This window comes from Ostrea edulis, chromosome 1 (genome assembly GCF_947568905.1).
Source record: "Ostrea edulis chromosome 1, xbOstEdul1.1, whole genome shotgun sequence".
In the NCBI taxonomy this organism is placed as follows: Eukaryota; Metazoa; Mollusca; class Bivalvia; order Ostreida; family Ostreidae; genus Ostrea; species Ostrea edulis.
In genome coordinates, this window is record NC_079164.1 from 91,268,867 (window position 1) to 91,292,622 (window position 23,756).

Here is a 23,756-nt window from a genome sequence, read left to right on the forward strand (position 1 = left end):
TCCAAGATATGCATCAAAATCCATTTAATAATAATTACCTGCAAAATTCAAAAAGTAGGTCACCATAACCTACTTTTGAGACAACATGATATTTGGTCCTAAGATGCATCAACTGACAAAATTTGATGATTCTAGTTCTTATATTAAGCAAAATATCAAAGTTTTAACAAAACAAAACTTAAGGTCAACTTTGAAGTGACCTTGAGACCACACCCTTTGCCCCAGGATGATGCCTTGAACATTTTTTTTATCTACAATCTATCCTCATCCTTATGCATAAGTTTGGTGATAATTTGCCCAGTGGTTCTTGAGAAGATTTTTTAGCAACCACTACTTTTGTTTGCATTTTCCTAATTATCTCCCCTTGTTAAAGGGTCACAACCTTAGTTTTAGTATAAATGAAAGCCCTTGGGCCAAGAATACCCTGTGACAAATTTGACAAAAATTGGTCAAAGGGTTCTTGAGATATAGCCCTTTTTCCAAAAAGTTGATGCACACTGCACGCCACACATATGACCATGTGAACGCACATTTCTTATCATTATATCACCCCCCCCCCCCCCCCCCAGTCACCATGAAGTGGCGCCACCTGCATCACAGCTCCAAACCGAGGCTGATATCCCTGGTGTTCTCTACCTTTGCCCTATAAAGTACATTCCGGTATATACTTGCTTTGATACTCTTTTTGTTTTATTTCTTAACTAAAAATCTAATGTTCATGGTGCAAAGATGGGAAATATGTTGATAACATATGTGTTGTGTAAGTGAGAAAATTCAATACTATATGTATTTGAAATGATTTAATACTGAAAGGTGAAAACATGGCACACCATTAATCACTGGTGAAACAAAATACAATATCCATGTTCCTATAAGTGACATATCTTAAATATCATCGAAATATGAATTTAAAAATTAGATAATCATGACAAAAGATATAAATTACATGAATCACAGACCGATCGGAATCTCTAGACAGAATTCAGGATTCTAAAGAATCAAAGCTTAGATGGAGCAGCGGCGGTCTTGTTTGCATCCCTCAGTCTGTTAAGAAAGTGATGCGCTATATCAAACTCTGGACCCAATCTGCTCTTCACCCGCTCTGACCAGGCCTTGATGTTGGGATTCGACTCATACAAGTGTTCCTCGTGTATTGCATTTAGTTGCATCAGTTCGCAGATGCAGAAGAGGTCGGCGATGGAAATATCATCTCCACAAAGGTATGGCTTATCTTTCAGGAAAGCTTTGTCCAAGTGGTCCACAACCCCAGACACTCTTTTCTTCATAATCTCTACTTCTTTCCAGTCCACAGGTTTGTTTGTCTGGCGTGGTATCATAAACTGTAAACAATATGCAAACACATTTACATGTAGACTTAAAGCCACAGAACAGGAGATTGACAAGAACAGAAATTTAATTCAATATTAAAAGGAATTTTTAAATTCTTTAAAATATATTTCATTATCATTGTTGTGTTGGACAGGAGGCATTTTCGCAAGCCAAGTGTCCGATTCGCTTATTCTCATCAGACTCTTCAAACTTGAAAGTATAAGTGAATCGGGCACTTGACATGCGAAAATTGGCAAGAGCAGGCAGAACAAGAAATGTATCTAGTATTTACGTAACTATGCTTTTTTGTTTCCATGTGAAAGAACTCTGAAATTCACATGAAAACATTTGCATATCCCCCTTGGTTCAAAAGATATGGCCCAGGTCAGAGTTTTTTAAAAGTAGGCCAAAGTCCACAGTAAATGTTACTAGGTCAAAAGTCTTGGTACCAATTTAAAGCAAATGTTTATTCATCAGGCATTTATCTGTGAAATATCAAAACCCCTTGGTTCAAAAGATATAGCCCAGGTTAGAGTTTTTGAAAAGTTGGTCACAGTCCAAGGTCAAGGTCATTAGGCCAAAAGTCTTGGTACCAAACCAAAGGCCTCTTTGAGACATCTATATGTGAAATGTCAAAACCCTACCCATCAGATATAGCCCAGGTTAAAAGTGTTTTCCTTAAAGTGACGCCGACATCAGAACCATGAGAATAGCTCTCTGGACAGTCGTTCCAGCGAGATTAAACAGTTAAAAGGCAATAGCAAAACAAAAACAAGAGGCCCATGGGCCACATTGCTCTCCTGAGTCACCTTGACTCATATTTAAAGATTTTTCCTATGTATTTGCATGTGAAACTTTGACCCCCTATTGTGGCCCCAACCTACTCCCGCCGGGGGGGGGGGGGGGGGGGGCATAATTTTTACAAACTTGAATATGCAATATGTCAGGAGGCTTTTATATAAATGAAACTTTTCTGGCCCATTGATTCTTCAGAAGATTTTGAATGATTTTCCCTATATATTTGTATGTAACATTTTTATCCCCTATTGTGGCCCCATCCTACCCACGGGGGCCACAAGTTGACCAATTTTCGAAAATCTTCTATACAACCGCACACCTGTTAGAAATCTATATGTATAGTCATGTAGAGCAGGGAGGCCTCTACCAATACTGTAAATTTCATATCCCGGGGGTAGAGCGCGAAGTTCCGACTCCAGGGCGGGGGTGGGGGGGGGACTTGGTATATAATTTTTATATTCAAAACATTTAAAAACATTTTTTGACTAAAACATTTACAAAACATCTTTTTATGCTATGATACTAAATTAAAACTAAATACAAATGTAGATATCTGGAAGGAACAAGTAGTCCATTACCAAAATTGGAAATTTCATGATCCCTGGGTTAGGGATTTTGGTTCCAGGATCGGGCCAAAATTATCATAGTGATTATTTTCTTTGTAATACACGTATATATATAAGAAAGAAGAAAAATTTGGACTGGATTGGTAATCAAACCCGGAACCTAGGCCTGTTATACTAGTCAGGTGCTCTAACCGCTGAGCTACCCAGGCCGATATCCATGATCCATATAGCCCTAACTATATTTTCCTCTCTCCTTAAATTGTCTTCGCCCTCAAAGACACACAATTCTTTTGCCCCTGGGTCCTGGTAGGACTTTCGCCTGAAGTCCAGGGGTGGTCAACGACATCAAATGTATTATATAGGAAAGGAGGACATTTTGGGATCAGGAATCGAACCCAGAGCTATCTAGACTTATGTCCACGGCCCATATAGCCCTAACTACTAAATCTTCCAATATTTAAAAGATTTCTTTAAATTTGTTGATACTGTATAAAAACTAAATGCATATTTACGAAAAGCAGAAAGGAATGTACCAAAAATGGTGAATTTCACAACCCCAGGGTTCTGACTCTAGATTTGGTCTGAAATAGTTATATAGTGTTAATATATATGTAATTATGTAAAGTATTTCATCATATGGGTACTTGTCGGGGCATTTGCGTTTTAAGAACACATCTTGTTTTATACTGCTGCTTAAGAGGCATGGACACGATTTGAACTTATAATTTTCAAATATCATTTTCCACATTTCTAATGATTACAATGCTCAATTTGTGTCATGTTTTTGTTTACATATAGTTAGATTGCATAATAGAAAATAGCATGTTTAAAACAAAATGAGAGCCTTGTTTACATAACAATTAAAGAATTGTGAGCTCCGTATCTATTTTGTAAATCGACAACTGACATTCAAATTTTTTGATGATCGTAAGAAATACCTTAATTAAGTATTGTAAACATTAAAAATGGGAAAATAGAATTTGAACATTTTCAGCTTAAATTGTGTCCATACCCCTTTAAATTCAGAATGAGCTTAGATATGCAGAACAGGAAAAAATATCATAGATTTCATTGACCTCGGGGCTAGTGATACTTTTAACTAATACTCGGGTGGTCGATAAGGCCCGTGGACCTCTTTTTGTTTCTGACATGGCTAATGACTTCGGTATGATTTTGTGAATACAGGATTGATTATAAAGAATATACATGTATATAAACTTACCAGATGCCTAAACAATATAGCAATCTATTCTATCACTGCTATGAGCCTGTTGCAATGGATTTGATTTCTTTTTTCTTGCTAGTTCATGTACTTGGATAAATATAAATGAGTAAAAGTAAAGAAATATACAGCACATGTAAACTTACTAAATGCCCAAACACCATGGAACAGCTCATTCGGGTATTGACATGCTGCCAGTTGAGGTACTCGTTAACTTTGGCCTGGGCTTTGAGGTCCTTTCTCGGGTACCAGTGTTCTGGGAGGTCATAGCGACTACACAGGTACTGAAGAATCGCCACGCTGAAATAGATAAGGATCGGGATAGCAATCCCAAATAGTGAAACAAGTCCATGTATTATTTATACTAACTTTGTGAATTCTTACAGAAATTCCTGTTGATAAAACGAACCTCTCAGTCAGGACAAATCCTCCATCATCAATCACTGGTACTAATTGGAATGGATTTATTTTTTTATAATCCTCTGTTTTATGTTCTCCTGAAATATTGAAAAAAAAGTATGATGCGCCAGACCAAGAACTGTAACCCTAGCCCCAGAGAGGTGTTTCATCGAATCTGTCTGTCAGTCATATTCCTTAGTCCTTTGGAATTATACTATATATGGGCATTGACTCTCCCTCCTCCGGAATCTGTGCATAAGGATCTGTTACTGCTTTGAAGTGTTGAGCTGGTCTCACATTTAATGCTCTTCGAATACATTTTTCAAAGTGCGTGTCTACTGGTCGTGGTGGCTCAGTGGTTAAAGCGTTTTTGTGACCAAGAGGTCATCAGTTCGAGCCCCGCTCATACCTTGGTTCTTTCAAACTTAAGACATTATAAATAGGTTATAGCTCCTTTGCCAAGTGAAAGCCACGAGTCTTTTCTTTTCAATAGGGGTAATCTACTCCTTATGCTGTACCAGTGTACCAAGTTTGGTGTCAATCAAGCAAACAATTCTTAAAATATAGGAGACAATATATTACTATGTCCAGTTTAACCCTTCACCTTTGACCATGTGACCTCCAAATCAATAGTGGTCACCTTCTCCAGAAGATGTACCAGTGTACCAAGTTTGATGTCTGTCAAGCAAAGGGTTCTCAAGATATTGAACGGACAGTATATTCCTATATTCAGTTTGATCTTTGACCATGTGGCCTCAAAATCAATAGGGTATTCTTCTCCAAAAGATGTACCATTGTACCAAGTTTGATGTCTGTCAAGCAAAGGGTTCTCAAGATATCGAGCGGACAGTATATTCCAATGTCCAGTTTGACCCTTGACCTTTGATCACATGACCTCGAAATCAATAGGGGTCATCTTCTTCTAAAGATATACCAGTGTACCAAGCTTGATGTCTCTCAGGAAATTGAGCAGACAATATATTCCACTGTCCAGTTTGACCCTTGACCTTTGACCATGTGGCCTCAAAATCAATAGGGGTCATCTACTCCTTAGGATGTACCAGTGTACTAAGTTTGACACCTGTCAAGCAAAGGATTTTCAAGATATTGAGCGGACAGTCCTATGTCCAGAGTAGATTGACTCTTGACCTTTGACTTTTTGACCTGAAAAACAATAGGGGTCCTCTTCTACTCATAACCAACCAACATATGAAATATCATTACGATCAAGTGAATGTTTCTCAAGATATTGAGCGGACAACATGTGATCTACTGACCGACCGACATACCAACCGACAGGTGCAAATCAATATGCCCCTCTTCTTTGAAAAAAAAAGGGGGGGGGGGCATAAAAACTAGGAGAACTGCGCTGTAGTCCCATGAACTCGAGACGGGTGCTCTATAGGTTGAACTATCGGAGTTGGATAACTGTTGATCTTTATGACCGCCACCATATTTATATATTGAACAAAATATATGTAAAGAAGGAATGTGCAATTCCTATGCGCACTTCTTCAATTACTGCTGGCAAATTCAAAACGGTGTTGATTACTATCGACGCTGTGTGTTCGAATGATGCATTCAATGGTTTAAGATTCTACAATAATGCATTAAAATACATTCACAAACTGTCTACTATGTAACGCCAAGTTAACATAAACTGAAAAGTTGAAGATATCTTCGATTCAATTATCACGTGCAATACATAAATTAATGCGTGTATTAATTCAATTGATGACAGCAAGAATTGATTAGATGCGCGCATCTATTCAATTATTGATCTCATCAATTCGATTGATGCGCGCATCAATGTGGCTCGAAAATTTTAATTTGGAGCTTTGTATAAATGATTTGATGATATCTTTAATTTAATTGAAGATAGCTTTAATTACAATGTACTTACAACGATTTTGTATAAGGAATTAATGTGCGCATCAATTCTCTTAAAGAGAGCAAGAATTCAATGAAAGATTTCATTAATTCAATTATGGATATGTTGAATTAAAGATAACTCTTATTAAATAATTGCTCCCCCTAGAAGAGCTATTGCGCGCATCAATTGAATTAATGATATCAGTAATTCAATGGAAGAGCGTAATAATTCAATTATTGTGCGCATTATTTGAATTGGTGTGCACTACAATTCAACCGAAGGGAGCAATAATTTAATTATTGCGCGAATTAATGAGCACATTAATTGAATTATTGTTCTCTTGAATTGAATTATTGTGCGCATCAATTCAATTGTTGATATCATCAATTCATTTAAAAAGAGCAAAAATTCAATTAAAGCGCTCATCAATCTAGCAGAACAATTAATGCTATCACCAATTCAATTAATGTGTGCAAAAATTCAGAATTGAAAATATTATTAATTATTTGAAGAGATCTTTAAATGAGTTATTGCGCACATGAAATGAATTGATGATATACTCAAATAAGTGTGACCCGATTTTCATGTATTATTTTTGTACATAATTACTTTAAAGCAGATTAATTACTTTATAAAGTTATTAACTTTCCCTTGATTACATGCTTGAAAACATCTGCATATAAAAGAAAACAGTGCGAATATTATTTAGAAAGTAAATATAGTGGGTACATATATAAATCATCCCATAATAGACGTCTATAAATAGACCCACGCGCGTAAATCATGGCCCCTGAGGGTAAAATCCCAACATGATATATTAACTCATACGGAACTGTCTCTTTTTAAGGCTGAAAGAGCGTAAAACAACGAATTACAAAAAGGTATTTGATATTTTTATTTCTATTAAACTTATGGTACAGTATTATAACAAAATACACAGCTTTACACAGATAAGACCACCGATGATCTGAAAGTTTGAACTGGTCACGTGACTGTCACTTGAAATGGCAGAGTGACGCGGTTATTTGTAAACATCGATTTAAAATCAAATTATTTGGGTTAAAACAGGTGAAATAATTTATGATATGTCGTACAGCCTCATAACTACATACGTGCGATGATTTAATCGCGTTTTTACAAGATGGAAAAAAATATTGTAATTCGGACTATGCAGCTTTAGAGATATCTTAAACTATTTGAGTCTATGTACTCCATACTCGCAGTTTATCTGTTAAAAAGTGTATTTATTTCCATTCATTAGAGTTAAAACTAGTATAATTATCAAATAAAATTTATTGGTCATCACACTTTTTAAGATGCGAGGCATACATAAACAGAATCTATATCACCGTCAGAAAATTGCAATTTTCCTTAAACAGCGTTATCAAAATTTCATAAAAACTGGTAATGACGATATAATAGCATTCATAACAATTTCAAAACTGTTCCTTCATAAAAATATACAAAATGTCTGTAAAAAATAAAAGAAATCTATCGATTAATACATTTTATAAAGATATCAATAAAAACAGAGTTAATGCCCTTGGATTCAATATTTTGAAACATATCATAGATTATTCATCTCTAACTTAGACTTTTGAAATAGTTTATTTTTAACAAGATTGTTTACAATGACTATCGAAATAGACTTCAACAAAATTTACGTTTCTATCGTGCATAAATCTAAATAAACCATTGATTTTTGCAAAATCTGATGACATCATATGAGGGTGGAATTACTTTAAATGAAATTCATGCACTCTTCCCCAAAATGGCATTTTATCCACGTGATACTTGATGTCTCATTCACAAATTCCACTGCCTGTGTTGTTCGTAAGCTTTCGGTATTCTTTGTTTTACATTGATTTGAATAATATGTAATGCACAACAATTTTGAACTAGCTGCAAACAGCAGTGTAGAGTAAAAAATAACCGAATTGAACATCTACGGAAAACGGTAGAATTAATATTAATCAACTGGCGGTGGCCGCCACTTAATTTATCAGCAGTCGCCAGATAAATTAAGTGGTGAGCAACATAAATAGATTAAGTGGCGACCACCAGCTAAAAATTAAGTGGCACCTTCCAGAGATTAAATGGCAGCCGCCAGATAAAATGAGTGGCGACCGCAATATAAATTAAATGTAGACCGCCAGTTGATAATAAATTCAAATTAAATAACCCCAGTTAGATTAAGTGGCGGCCACTACAGAAATCAAGTGGCGGTCGACAATTAGATTAACATGAACTCTACCCTGGCAACTACCCACTTCCGTATTTGTTTTATTATTTTCCAGAAAAAGTTTCTGGATTTTTTGACCATCCAGCAGGAAGAACATATTGTGCAAACAGTGGCTCATGGCTCTCCAGTGACACCCCATCCACTATAGATCCAGTCTGCACTTATAGTATCTGTTCATCCCCTTGGTGTCGTAGATGGGGGTCAATATATGAGAATAGACTTCAGTGCAATAATTTTCATAAACAAATAAAATTTTCAGTTCATGAATTATAAACTAGCAGGTTTTTTTTAACTACATAAATCTTTGATATTATAAATAATCAAAATTTTTATCTGAATCTATTCTTGAGGTCCGATGTTAAACTACAGCGAATAAATAGGTTCAGCCGGCCCAGTCAAAAGATAGAACGTTTGATTTCCTATATAACTAATCATTATGTTAGTAGACAGATAAGCCATAATATTAATCCCGTTTCATCATGCAAGGACAGTCACACGTCACAAGTACCCCAATTGACACTAGTAATCAATTTTATGTAAACAAAATTTGAGGCAATACATCTGGTGAAAAAGTAGAACGATTTTAAAACATTTTCTCAGCGTTAAGTACTTGTATACGAACAAATTGAAACAGAAAGCCACATTACCCTTTCTCAGTGCCACTGCTTTGTCCTCATACGGAATTTTGTTTAGTTTCACAAAGAGATACAAGACCCTCGAGGGCTGGGACATAAGATCGTAGTATACCTTCAATTTTGACATCTTTGAACAGCAAAATGAAAGTAGAATGCTTGTACTTAAGGGATTGTGTGAAAACCTGAATGTACTGGAATCTGGAGTATGGAGAGGTCCGCTTTTCAAATCCAGCCAATCACTCTTCTAATTCATACAGAGTCCGTGTCAAATTGAATCATATTATCTCATATAATAACAAATGAAGATATGTGAAAAGTTAAATCGCCGATCATGAGAAACGAGAAAACATAAGCAAAGCAGAAAGGGAGTGTCTACCGGCACGATGGTCGTGCCGATTAATTAAATTAACATAAACTCAAATGATTGATGCATGATGATATCTTTAATTAATTGAAGATATCATAAATTCATTTGATAGGCACAACAATTCGGTTAAAGATCTCTACAAATGGTTAATTATCTTCAATTCTGAATTATTGCTGGCATTTTATTGATCGGTTGATTGTATATCATTCGAGAATTTTTCACCCAAGTCCTCGAAGTTGTAATTTTCATGAATTGTAAGTCCAACACTATAGAAGTAACTCAACGACTGATACAAAATCACCTTTGTTCATAATATTTATGGAATAGAGAAAGCTATGTTAGGATTAAAGACTTCATTTGTTCCTTTCAGATTGGTATTTTTTAGTAACAGTTTTGAATTATGGATGTGAAACTTGGACTTTCATAGATCCTATGATATTGAGAAAGTGTATTTACAATATTGCAATCATTAATAGGTTTACATAAAAACCTATATAACTGAATCCATTGATAATTGATTCATTTGCCATTAGGATGAAATAGACTTGCATTTAGAGGGAAGTAAGCATTTTGACCAAATGGAAAATAAAATACTGAAGTAATACAGGAATACAAAATATTTGTTTTTCCCTACCCCATTGATGCTATAAATAGTCAATTTTGATAAAAATTGGTCTTGTAGTACCATAGAAAATGTTAATGTACCATAATAAAAAAACAAGAGACCCATGGGCCACATCGCTCACCTGAGTCACCTTGGTCCATATCAGAAGACTTTCTATATATATTTGCATGTAAAACCGTAGTCCTTATTATGGCCCCAACCTACCCCTGGAGGCCATAGTTTTTGCAAACTTGAATCTACACTATGTCAGAAAGCTTTCATGTAAATGTGAACTTCTTTGGCCCAATGGTTCACGAGAAGAAGATATTTGAAGATTTTTCCTATATATTTGTATGTAAAACTTTGATCCCCCCCTTGTGGCCCCATCCTACCCCCAGGGGCCATGATTTGAACAAACTTGAATCTGCACTATATCAGAAAACTTTCATGTAAATATCAGCTTTTCTGGCTCAGTGGTTCTTGAGAAGAAGATTTTTAAAAAAAAATTCCTATATATTTGTATGTAAAACTTTGATCCCCCCCTTGTGGCCCCATCCTACAACAGGGGGCCATGATTTGAACAAACTTAACTCTGCTCTATGTTAGGAAGCTGTTCATGTGAATATCAGCTTTTCTGGCTTAGTGGTTCTTGAGAAAAAGATTCTTAAAGAATGTCCCTATATATTTGTATGTAAAACTTTGATCCCCTATTGTGGCCCCATCCAACCCCCAGGGGCCAGGATTTTAACAATTTAGAATCTGCACTATATCAGGAAGCTCTCATATAAATCTCAGCTTTTCTGGCTCAGTGGTTCTTGAGAAGAAGATTTTTAAAGATTTTTCCTATATATTTGTATGTAAAACTTTGATCCCCTATTGTGGCCCCATCTGACCCCCGGGGGCCAGGATTTTAACAATTTAGAATCTGCACTATATCAGGAAGCTTTCATGTAAATCTCAGCTTTTCTGGCTCAGTGGTTCTTGAGAAGAAGATTTTTCCTATATATTTGTATGTAAAACTTTGATCCCCTATTGTGGCCCCATCCGACCCCCGAGGGCCATGATTTTAACAATTTAGAATCTGCACTACCTAATAAAGCTTATCTATAAATTTCATCTTTTCTAGCCCAGTGGTTCTTGAGAAGATTTTTTAATGACCCTACCCTATTTTTACCTTTTCTTGATTATCTCCCCTTGGAAGGTGGCCTGGCCCTTTATTTTAACAATTTAGAATTCCCTTTACCTAAGGATGCTTTGAGCCAACTTTGGTTGAAATTGGCCCAGTGGTTTTTGAGAAGAAGTTAAAAATGTTAAAAGTTTACAGACGGACGGACAGACGGAAGGACAGACGCCGGAATATACGGGTGATCAGAAAAGCTCACTTGAGCTTTTAGCTCAGGTGAGCTAAAAACACCGCAATAGGTCTCACCGGAGTGACACGAGTAAAATGATAAGATATGTTTAATACGACACAATGGGCATATAATTTTTAAACATTTATGATTATGGATAAGTTACACAAAATCTGCTCAATTTCATGAATTGAATGATCAGTAATACTAGAGTTATTCATCTACATGTCTGCTAAACAAGCACGTATTAAGACAAATCGAGAGAGTACCGATTCATCAGGTATCTATATATAAGATGTAGCTAAAATCAATGTTTATATGGTACCACTTTTTAATTTTTAATCACAGACAAGACAGAGAGCACTGTCCAAAAAAAATAATCACAGCTTAGAAAAAGATGGAGCAAGAACAGTTTTGTACATGTCTCTCACTCTGTTGACAATCTGATGGGATTTCTCAAACTCCGGACTAAGTCGGGTTTTTGTGCGCTCTGACCAGGCCTTGATATTGGGATTCGTCTCATACAGGTGCTCTTCGTCTACTGCATTCAGCTGCATCAGTTCGCAGATACAGAGCAGGTCAGCAATAGAAATCTCATCTCCACAAAGGTAGGGCTTATCTTTCAGGAAACTCTTGTCCAGGTGGTTCACAACATATGACACCCTCTTCCTGAACATGTTCACTTGTTCCCAGTCTACCGGTTTCTTTGTTTCACGGGGTATTATCAACTGAAAGATTAACATACACTGTACATCCAAATATCTATTACAAAATATAAATAAAACAGTACTAGAATAATTTTGAAAATAAATTACACCTCATTTCAATTTTTTTTCAATATAAAAGAGAATTTATTCACAAAAATTTCTTGAGATTTTTATCCCACAAACATTCTATCTACGTAGTTAGAGACAATGTCTCTACATTCACTTAAAGCTAATGATGCAAAGGATTATCAATTCATTTTATTGATTTAAAAACATTTCATACAAGAATAATCAATCTTGCAAGAATTATTTCAAATTTATCACAATAATTTTACTATTTTTTTTCTGTCAGGAAATCATTACTGCTATGAGCAAGTTGCAATGGACTTGATAACAAGAGTCCCAAGGGCCACATTGTTCACCTGAGTCACCTCTATATATTTGTATGTAAAACTTTGATCCCTATTGTGGTACCAACCTAATCCCAGGGGCCACGGTTTTTACAAACTTGAATCTGCATTATGTCAGGAAGCTTTCATGGAAATGTAAACTTCTTTGGCCAAGTGATTCTTCAGAAGGAGAGTTTTAATGATCCCCCCCCCCCCCACCCCGATATATTTGTTTGTAAAACTTTGATCCCCTATTGTGGCCCCATCCTACTCCCGGGGCCATGATTCTAACAAACTTGAGATTGCCGTATGTTAGGAAGCTTTCATGTAAATTTCAGCTTTTCTGGCCCAGTGGTTCTTGAGAAGATGATTTTTAAAGATTTTCCCAATATCTTTGCATCTAAAACTTTGATCCCCTATTGTTGAACCATCCTACCCCCAGGGGTCATGATTTTGACAAACTTAAATATGCATTATGTCAGGAAGCTTTCATGTAAATATCAGCTTTTCTGGCCCAGTGGTTCTTGAGAAGATTTTTAAATGACCCCACCCTATTTTTGCATTTTTGTGATTATCTCCCCTTTGAAGCGGACATGGCCCTTCATTTGAACAAACTTGAAAGCCCTTCACCCAAGGATGCTTGGTGCCAAGTTTGGTTGAATTGGCCCAGTGGTTCTGGAGAACAAGTCGAAAATATGAAAAGTTTACCGACAGATGATCAGAAAAGCTCACTTGAGCTTTCAACTCAGGTGAGCTATTAAACATGAGGCCCATGGGCCACATCGCTCACCTGGCTCATATTCAAAGATTTTTCCTATGTATTCGCATGTAAAACTTTGATCCCTATTGTGGCCCCAACCTACTCCCAGGGGGCCATGATTATTAGAAAATTGAATCTGCACTATGTCAGAAAGCTTTCATGTTCTTTTCTGGCCAGTGATTTTTCAGAAGATTTCAATATATATTTGTATGTAAAATTTTGATCCCCTACTGTGGCCCCACCTTACCCCTGGGTCCCCTGCTTTTTACAAACTTCAATCTGCACTATGTCAGGAAGCTTATGTGCAAATGTAAACTTCTTTAACCCAATAGTTCTTAAGGAGAAAATTTTTAAAGATTTTTTTCTATTTATTAGTTATGTAAAACTTTGATCCCTATCCTAACCCCGGGGGTCATGAGTAAAAATAACAAACTTGAATCTGCACTATGTCAGGAAGCTTTCATGTAAATTGCAGGTTTTCTAGCTTGGTGGTTGTTGAGAAGAAGATTTTTCCAAGATTTTCACTATATATTTGTATGTAAAACTTTGATCCCCTACATGATTTTAACAAACTTGAATCTGCACTATGTCAGAAAGTTTTCATGTAAATGTCCACTTTCTTGGCCCAGTAGTTTTTGAGAAGATTTTTAAAGATTTTCCTTTATATATATTTCTATGTAAAACTTTGATCCCCTATTGTCGCCTCAACTTACCCCCGGGAGCTATGGTTTTAACAAACTTGAATCTGCACTATGTCAGAAAGCTTTCCTGGCCCAGTAATTTTTGAGAAGAAGAGTTTTAAAGAATTTCCCTATATATTTGTATGTAAAACTTTGATCCCCTATTGTGGCCCCATCCTACCCCAGGGGGCCATGATTTTAACAAACTTGAATCTGCACTATGTCAGTAATCTTTCATGTAAATTTCAACTCTTCTGGCCTAGTGGTTCTTGAGAAAAAGATTTTTAAATGACCCCAACCTATTTTTGCATTTTTGTGATTATCTCCCCTTTGAAGGGAGCATGGCCCTTCATTTGAACATACTTGTAAGCCCTTCACCCAAGGATGCTTTTGGCCAAGTTTGGTTATAATTGGCCCAGTGGTTCTGGAGAAGAAGTTGAAAATGTAGAAAGTTTACAGACGACGGACAACAGGCGATCAGAAAAGCTCACTTGAGCTTTCAGCTCAGGTGAGCTAAAAAGTGGTGATATTTCTTTATCTTGATAGTTCATGTACTTGGATAAATATAAAACAGCAAAAGTAAAGACATATACAGCACATGTAAACTTACTAAATGCCTAAACACCATGGCACAGCTCATTCGGGTATTGATATGCTGCCAATTGAGGTACTCGTTAACTTTGGCCTGGGCTTTGAGGTCCTTTCTCGGGTACCAGTGTTCTGGGAGGTCATAGCGACTACACAGGTACTGAAGAATCGCCACGCTGAATAATACACAGGTACATCGTTTATGACAGAAACTCTTGGTTTGATCAGCTTTTTCAAAATGCTTGTACAAATACAAACCTCTCAGTCAGGACAAATCCTCCATCATCAATAACTGGCACCAGCTGGATAGGACTGATCTTTTTGAATGCCTCTGTTTTGTGTTCTCCTGAAATGTATTGAAACAGGAAGGAAGTAGATGAGACACTACACACCATGATATATGTACAATCTTGTTTGAATGTAAGACATTTATAATAATACCTGAAGATTTTACTGGTCTGAAAGCATTATTAAGGGGACAAGCATTTGATGTGGGTGGAGGAGGGAATGGGTGTTATGATGCTTTATAATTCTGTGTTATCTCTGTTGTGTTAATATAACTCTGCTGTTGACATCAAATTAGATTATTAACATTGCACTGTTAAAATAGTTTTTAAGCATCAAAGATGAAGTATCAAAAGATATCTGTGATTATATTAATGAACTGTACTTTATGGAGAGAAATATTGCCATTAAATGTTTCAATTATCATTTGAAACACTGCTTGATAATAGGATGAAATCAAAATTAATTTTTGCACTTCTGATTGTGAAAATTGTCCAAACTGCGAAGAGGAGGTCAGAGTGGCATTCTTATTTTCAGAACTGTTTAAATAAAGATCATCTATTTTCAGAGAATGTATTTAAAACATTTTCCTGAAAGTGCCAGGTTTTTCTCTGCAGAATCAATTGGTAATCCCCTAAGTAAATTCCAAAACTTGAAAAACATGCATTCTGTAAGTATTGCATATCGGTCGCAAGACATAATATGTACGTGTATGTATATTACACTGTACCAGGCCCAGTCCAAAGACTATTTCTACCTACGTAACTGTTAATAGCTACCTAGGTATTTAAACCTACTTAAAATAGCTACTTCTACCTACTTTTACCTTTTTTAAAAATATAAATAAATAATAATTATGGCACATCTTCTAACCAGGTCAGTCGTTTTATATATCATGTTGTGCATGTGCACAGCAAAATTTGGAGTGTAATTTGAATTCTTTACGAGGGTGGAGAATGCAGAGGAAATGCATGAAAAATCGCTCCATAAACCTTTCATGTAAAAATGCATGAAGGCAAACTTTAAAACTGATACAGAATTGTAAGACATTCTAGACTTCTTATCGCGTAGCTTTGATCCTAAGCTCCTAGAAAATGGAACTGGGTGTATATAGTTATTGAAACAAATTTGAAAGGTTAGGAAGTAATCATTTTTTAATATTTTTGTGGTGTAAGTGAATCAAGAAATTTAGTACACACCATATTGCGCCATTCCTGCTTTTGGCGGCCATGGCTATGAAATGCAAGTAAAGGAAAAAGAAGGTAAAAATAGCTATCTGGAGTAGGTTTATATACCTAGGTAGCTATAAGTAGCTACGTATAGGTAGAAATATTCTTTGGACTGGACCTGATTACAGATATATCATTTTATCGCGTAGTATCTTTATGGAGCGCCAAATTAACATAAACTCAGTAACTGAAGATATCTTTGAAGACATCATCAATTCAATTATTGCTCTCTTTAAATGAATTAATGCGTGCATTAAATCAATTATTGCTCTCATCAAATGAATTAATGCACGCTTCAATTCAATTATTGCTCTCATCAATTGAATTAATGCCTGCATCAATTGAATTAATGACAGTAATAATTGATTTAATGCGCGCATTAATTCAATTACTGCTCTCTTCAATTCAATTGATGCGTGCATCAATTGAATTAATGAGAGCAATAATAGATTTGATGCGCACATTAAATCTTTAATTCAATTGATGAGACCATCAATTCCGTAGAAATATTGCTCGCAATAATTAATTTTGATCTCGGTATAAATAATTTGATGATCTCTTTAATTCAATTGAAGATATCTTTAAATCATTTACAATGCTTTTGTATAAGGAATTAATGCACGCATCGATCAATTCTTTTAAAGAGAGCAACCATTCAATTAATTAAGAGATCATTAATTCAATTGTGGATATGTTGAATTGAAGATATCTTTAATTATAAAGTTGCTCTCTTTAAAAGAATTATTGCTCTCTTCAATTGAATTAAAGATATCATTAATTCAATTGAAGAGAGCAATAATTAAATTAATGCATGCATTAAATCAATTATTGCTCTCATCAAATGAATTAATGCACGAATCAATTCAATTATTTCTCTCATCAATCGATTTAATGTGCGCATTATATCAATTATTACTCTCTTCAATTGAATTGTAGCGCGCATCAATTTAATTGTTGATATCATAAATTCATTTGAAGAGATCATTAATTCAATTAAAGCGAGCATCAATTCAGCTGAAGAATTAATGCTATCATCAATTCAATTAATGCGCGCAATAATTCAGAATGGAAGATATCATTAATTATTTGAAGAGATCTTTAATTAAATTGTTGCATGCATCAAATGAATTGATTATATCTTCAAATAATTTGGTGCTCCATATATCTTCTTCTCTGGTATTAAAGTACATGGTACTAATACACATATTTTCTGTGGAAAAAATTAGTTGCTTATTAGAGTCATAACGCAAAAAGAGGGTATCTTGGTGCAAGTATTTATACTATTGGGTCAAAAAGTAGGACTATGTTTGCAAACTACAGTACATCAAATAATATAATAGCATATTACCACTTCGTAGTGCAACTGGTTTGTCTTCAAATGGAATTTTGTTCAGCTTCATAAACATATACACACCCCGCGAGACCTGGGACATGAGATCATAATATACCTTTAATTTTGACATCTTGATCTTGGGGTAGCGCAAAAGTGAAAGTAGAGCACGTGACATATTCTGTGGCTTAAATAAATAATAATAAATAATAAAGATCGTGTTTGGTATCTAATTGTAAATTTTATATGCTACAAGTAAGATACACGCACATGATACCACACACACACAAAAAGCTCAGATGTATTTGTGGTGAAATGTACAAGTCAAATGCAAGACAAAATCATTTTTAGTACGACTTGACTTTTCATCATTTACGAAAATGGCGGAATTTTTAAGCGCCTGATTACTGGGAAAACGTAAGGCACGGCTATCAGATTCTATGTGTGGTTCAATAGTAATGTTCAGGCTTGAAATATAAGTAGAACCCAGCATGTGATGATTTCATCTTGAACTTAATTGATGTCAATTTATCACAAATTAGCAAGCTGCAGAATTCCGAGACATGATCAGATGATGTAGGTCTGCCTGTAAGTGTAACCATAGGGGCCTGTCACGAAATATTAATATTTGCATTCTTTTATGTTTGACCCTTCTCTATATATAAAATAAGATATAGAGAATGGTCATATATATAAAAGAATGACAGGCCCCTGTGTTGTAACAGTATAGGCCTATTGCAGAACTGTAGCAAAGCCCCATCTCGGGCACTTGTCACATATATGGAGGACTATTTCTCATATCGAAATAAGTCAAGTCATATGCCAGTGGCCAAGCTCGCTGGGAAAAGTTAAATCTTGAATCTGTACATCTTCACAAGTTCAGGGTTACTGATACGTTACCTCGCACTTAACGTTAGTGCAAGGTAACGAATCACTGACTAGTGAAGATGGAATCGGTTGAAAACTGACTCTGGTAGTTTAGATACTTTATTCTATCAGCTGTTAACAAATTCAGACAAATAAAAAAACCAAACAAACAGGTCTCTGACTTGAAGTTACAATATTCCCCCCTGCACATTTGTTTTAGTGGGTTCAAATATCAGCAATTTTTGTGGGATAGCAAGAGCGCTAATTTATGGTGGCACATCTGTATTCATCCATTATCAAACACAAAACAAAATGCTAAATCATGAATACACCAAATAGTGCATCAGCTCCAATTGTTGCAAATTTTAAATACTTTAGAATAGGCACTGATACACTAACAGTAATCTAATCAGGGATGGACATTAACTGCTGTCCGATTTCCTGGGGCAAGTGATTATTTCAGTAGGAAATGTAATTATTATAGTAATTGTGTTAAGCTTGATGAATATCAAATATTAGAAAGAAAAGTTTAACCCTGTATTTTTTTGTTTTCTTTACTGAATCAGTTTATTTTTACTAGCGAAGGTCCACTATAGTAGATTGTACCTTATCTTATCCCATCATTAAAGTATAACACTGTACGACGTACGATTTATCTTACCAGTCATGTTTGTGGGAAATGGCGGCTTCACAACCATCTATCCAAGTATTTTAGGGAGTTAAACGCTCAGAAAGAAGACGATAAAAGAAAAGGCAATGCTGAAAATAAAAACAAATCTGAATTAAAAACAAAATGTGAGATTCAGGTGGCCTGACAATCCTAATTTTCGGGTTTACGGTAATCGACACTGGCAGCAGTATGATCTGTACCATGTCATTGTGTCAGAAATTCATGTAGCCCTACATCTGCTATCGCCGGTAATTTGTATTTTCTTATCAGTAATACAATTTACAAAATTGATAGTATCCATGAATATTTTATTGAGTTATTGCATAAAAACTGGTTTGTTACACATTTGAAACTTTTTTGAAATTGAAATCTTTATAATTTTTTGATCTGTAACTTTCAACGACATTTTTTCCCCATCAATTTCATTCAACTACTGTACAATATAATGCAACTTCACTGGTACACCATTTTACATTGGGGAAGAAGGGAAAACTTGAAAGAGGTAAAACTATTCTAAAGAAGGAAAAATTTGGTTATTCACCGATTAACAGAGGGAGGTAATTAAAATTTCTGGTTGATAGACGATTACAGTTTTCGGACAACTAAGTTTTTCATTTGGACTGTTTACTTGCCCGGTTAATGTCTCTCCCTGACTAATCAGACTACCAGAGTGATGGAACTAAATACATGTACATTGCAACAGTGATCTGTAATACCCCAAACTGAAGCCAATTACTAAAGTGTCAAAAAATCTGAGCCTAGATTATTTCCCCATTCGAAAGATATTGAATGCTCAGTCTAAAAATATTTCGCTTGCTTCCATTTGACAAGTATGGATAAATGATAGCGCTTTAAAAAAAGAGTCTCGGACAGGTTTTTCCAACCTTATCACAGCTCAAATGAATGAATAGTAATTATAAACTGTTGAATAATTAAAAACATGTTTTATTCGTAATTTATGTGCATGGACTGGTGAGGGTTCATACATTGATGTTCATGACTGTCATCTTTATCATAGCCAAGAATAACACAGGATTATGCTGAGGGGTCGCAGAATCCAAGTGATTTTGAATACCACTAACAACTATCAACTTGCCACAAATAGCTTTAAGAACTTTCCTCCATTGTTATTACATGATACATCTTCCAAATTAAGAAGAAAGTGCCAAGAATCTGAGTTAATCTGTAAACCTTTTTTATGTTGAGAATGATATGTATATACATTGTATATCCCTTTGCAGAGAGATCGACATCACTGAAGCAGATTCTGAAAAAATGGAAGATGATGCCTGTCAGGGACTGCATAATTTGTCTCTAAGTGAAGAGAGTATGTAACAACTGTCATTTCTGTAGCGACAAAGGTTGGGTAGACATGCCTATTATTGCAGGTCTTGGAACACTTGCAAGGTTAATGGAAAGTCCTAGTCCAGCTGACAATGGTTAATGGAACTCGCAGTATAATTCATAGTACAGCCGATACTTTTCTCTTCCTGTTACAGTTTAATATCTTATAAAATTAAAGAAAAGAACAAAACACACCATCGGGGTGGAGAATCTTAAGTAAAAGGGAAAGTCAAAGAGTGCAACAGAGATTTGGTACCTCATATGGTATTGTGGTTCATTGGAGTTTAGTTCCAATTTTTATGCCCCCATAATCAGAAATTCGGGAGCATATACTATAGTTTTTGGTCTGTCTGTTTTTCAGCAAAACTTGGCTATACCTTTTGAATGGCTTTCATATTCCACATGTGTATTCCTTGTGATAAGACCTTTCTTTTGGTACTTTATGACCTTGTAGTTTGACCTACTTTTGAAAATAACCTAGGCCATAACTTTTGAATGGTTAGTGATCATTTCACATCTGTGACAAATTTAAGCCTATTCTTTGGGCACCATAATTACTTAGCTGCCATATGGGGGCATTAGTGTTTCCCAATCAGATCTTGTTTCCTTTATGTAGTATATACAGATACATCATGTACATTTAACAATCTTTTCTGAAATTTCATAGAAAAAAATGTAATTTTTTGTCCCAAATAGTAGCAAAAGCAGATAATTAATTTTGGGCTGTCTACCCATCCATCTGTCATTTCCAAAAAAAAATTCAAATACTGTGTGACCTCTAGTTTTTAAGTCGAAAGGTCAAATATCAAGGTTCCTTTTAAGTGAGGTACATACATGCACATTCACTGAATTTGCTTGTCACAAAATGAATTGACACATACGTGTATGCATCTTTCAGGTACACTTGCACAATGTATACAGGAAAAATACTCCAGGCTGATTCTACAGTCTAAAGAACTGGTGTCACAAGGAAATGTTGAAGAGGCTCTGAAATGTAATCAAACAGCCTACAAGCTGTGTCCCTCTGAAAAACTTCAAAGAAAGATTCAGCGTATGCAGGTATCAATTCACTGCCAGGGTTTAATGGCTTCATCCTTGTGTAGTGAATATATATCATGTAATGAAATTGGATGTTTTTATAAGTGACCTTTCACCCTGTGCACTGCAAAATAATTGGCATGAATGACTGATCGACAATTGAAATATACCTGTAATGAGATTTTAAAGATGAAAAAAAAAACGCACATGGAAAATTTTTTTTTGCTTCTTTCTTTTATCAAAGTGCAAGTGAACTGTAGTTCAAACTGAAATATTACCCAGATCATAGTATAGTGGTTAAACCTGATGGCATTATATGATGCCATTTACTGGACCCATGGAGATGAGATCTGGAAAAGTTACTCTGCGGTCCGGTGAACTTTGAGTTTTTTCATGCCACCTGTACACGATTACTGTTAGATGACTTTTTATGCTTAGATCCCAAATTTAACGAACTTGGAGAGGTCAGATCAAACTTTGATTAATCTTCTGATGAGATTTAATCAGAATTCTATACAGAATATTTCTTTTAAGCTTCGATCCTACATATACCGAGTAATGAATAAGGGGGTCACAGGGATTTTTTTAGGGTCTGTAAGGGGCTGAAATAAGGCCTCATTCCCAATGCTAAAAATCAGGTATTTTCCCCAATATTTGCTTTGAAATTCCCAAACAATGAAAACAAATCAAGCAGGGTAGCCTGATCATTCATAAATCTTCACAGGCCCACAAATTACAATTTTTGCTTCAAAATTGTTAAGTAAACCTAATTTTTTGGCCTCTTCTTATTTGAATGATGCAAGCTTGAACCAGATTGAACATGTTGAAAGTCAGAAGGAGCTCAATTATACCTTAATGCACTCTGTTCTCCCTATTTCTTTGAATGAAACATTTTCCCCAATTTCAATCAAATGTTGCTATTTTTCCCAATTGAAAAGGCCCAGGCCCTTGAAATCAAGACCTTAAAAAGCCCCATGGTGGTCAATCAAACAGAGCTTGGACTAATTTTCTGATCTGAATTTTTAGGCATACCTGAAGGAAAATTCCAAGGAAGTTGATGGAAATGATGAAGTTAATGGGAATGATGAAGTTAATGGTATGACTATCTATGATTCTTGATTTAAAAATTGTACATATATCAATACAATGTATCCAAATAATTTTTAAGGCCATCACAATCTGAATACTTATGAGGTGGTTTAAGAGCATTAGGAAGTTGCTGCATTGACAATGAAATTTACTTAAAAGATTATTATTATCAACTACTCATCATGTGGTGATGGTGCATTTTTCTAATTAACCCAGCCTTGTTTTTAAAATACAGAACCATTCACATTTTCTGTTTCTTCTTTTTGTGATTTCTTCTTGACAAACAGTTAACAGTATTAATACCAGGGTAATAATTTTATAATATACTTAAATTAGTTAATTGTTTATTAATCAGCTTAGCAAGAATGCATTCAGTTGACTTAAGAGGCAATTACAGTTGGTAGGAAATGAAGCCAACTATTTTAAGTAAAAATTTATTTTTCCAGGATGCCTTGAGAGTGACCTTAAATATGTTTTATATGATTGAATATGTGATAAGAATGAATAAATAAGATTAGAATGACACTTTTATGTGAAATTTTGAATTTTTTAGGCATGATAATTGTTTTATAAAGTATATATACATGTATTGCATTGTATTTCATTGAGAAGGTATTAATCTTTGTTTTAGGGGTGAGCAAGACTTCATATGCCAACCGAGATGTAGCAGCATCTTCTAGTTCATCACTAAAGGTGTCGTCATCCTCTCTGTCCCAGACAGGCCCAACTATATCCCCCCCATCAGTCCAGAGCCTGGCAGAGGAGGACCAGGTGAGGTATACCATGTTGATATCAGAGGCCAGGCAGATGGTGGAGGAAACAAAAATCCCAGAAGCTCTTCATCTGAACAGAAAGGCACTGAAGATTCTCTATAGTGACAAGCTGGAACGCAAAATTCAGCGCATGGAGGTATACTATTATGAAATGAATTATCAGAATGTTATTTTAGTAAGATCCCAAAATCTGTTTAATGAAAACACTAAAATGTACATGTATATTTCAGTTGTACATCCAACAGAATAACCTATCTGAAGTTTTAGACAGTTTAGGTATGTTGCTATAATTTTTTATTATTGGATACATTTATGAGAACAGGGGCTGACAAATTCCATTGCCTGACCCCCGAGGCAAGTAAATTTCTGATAACCACTTGTCTGTGGGCAAGTGACTTATATTCCAAAACTATGATGTGAAAAAAAAAGAATTCTGTAGAAAAGATAGTCATATCATGCAAATACGATATCAATTGAAAAAGAAAGGAGTTCTAGGTAAATGTTATCTTTCTTTTGTGGCACGATAAGGATCCCTCCCTGCTCAAATGCCATAAGCGCCGAGCATAGCCTAAATTTTGCAGCCTTACGCCGGCAATGGTGATGTCTCCATTTGAGTGAAA

At 35.3% G+C, this 23,756-nt stretch overlaps 2 protein-coding genes across 2 annotated transcripts in view; one reads left to right on the forward strand and one right to left on the reverse strand.

Annotated features, from left to right (window-relative positions):
- Nucleotides 1-788: 788 nt before the first annotated feature.
- LOC125674816 (uncharacterized) lies at nucleotides 789-17,527 on the reverse strand. The gene is made up of 8 exons (XM_056144895.1): nucleotides 17,374-17,527; nucleotides 14,770-14,857; nucleotides 14,534-14,687; nucleotides 11,772-12,115; nucleotides 9,077-9,282; nucleotides 4,325-4,412; nucleotides 4,062-4,215; nucleotides 789-1,340 (listed from the first exon to the last, which is right to left on the reverse strand). Exons 1-8 carry the CDS (start codon nucleotides 17,486-17,488, stop codon nucleotides 999-1,001), a joined length of 1,491 nt encoding a protein of 496 aa, XP_056000870.1. The 5' UTR covers nucleotides 17,489-17,527; the 3' UTR covers nucleotides 789-998.
- Nucleotides 17,528-17,709: 182 nt separating this feature from the next.
- LOC125674794 (DNA excision repair protein ERCC-6-like) overlaps nucleotides 17,710-23,756 on the forward strand; it is a 67,037-nt gene continuing 60,990 nt past the window's right edge. The window contains exons 1-6 of the mRNA XM_048912084.2: nucleotides 17,710-17,772; nucleotides 20,134-20,219; nucleotides 21,135-21,295; nucleotides 22,301-22,370; nucleotides 22,995-23,272; nucleotides 23,367-23,412. Coding sequence (XP_048768041.2) covers nucleotides 20,168-20,219; nucleotides 21,135-21,295; nucleotides 22,301-22,370; nucleotides 22,995-23,272; nucleotides 23,367-23,412 — 607 coding nt within the window. The 5' untranslated portion in view covers nucleotides 17,710-17,772; nucleotides 20,134-20,167. The remainder of the gene's footprint in view (nucleotides 17,773-20,133; nucleotides 20,220-21,134; nucleotides 21,296-22,300; nucleotides 22,371-22,994; nucleotides 23,273-23,366; nucleotides 23,413-23,756) is intronic.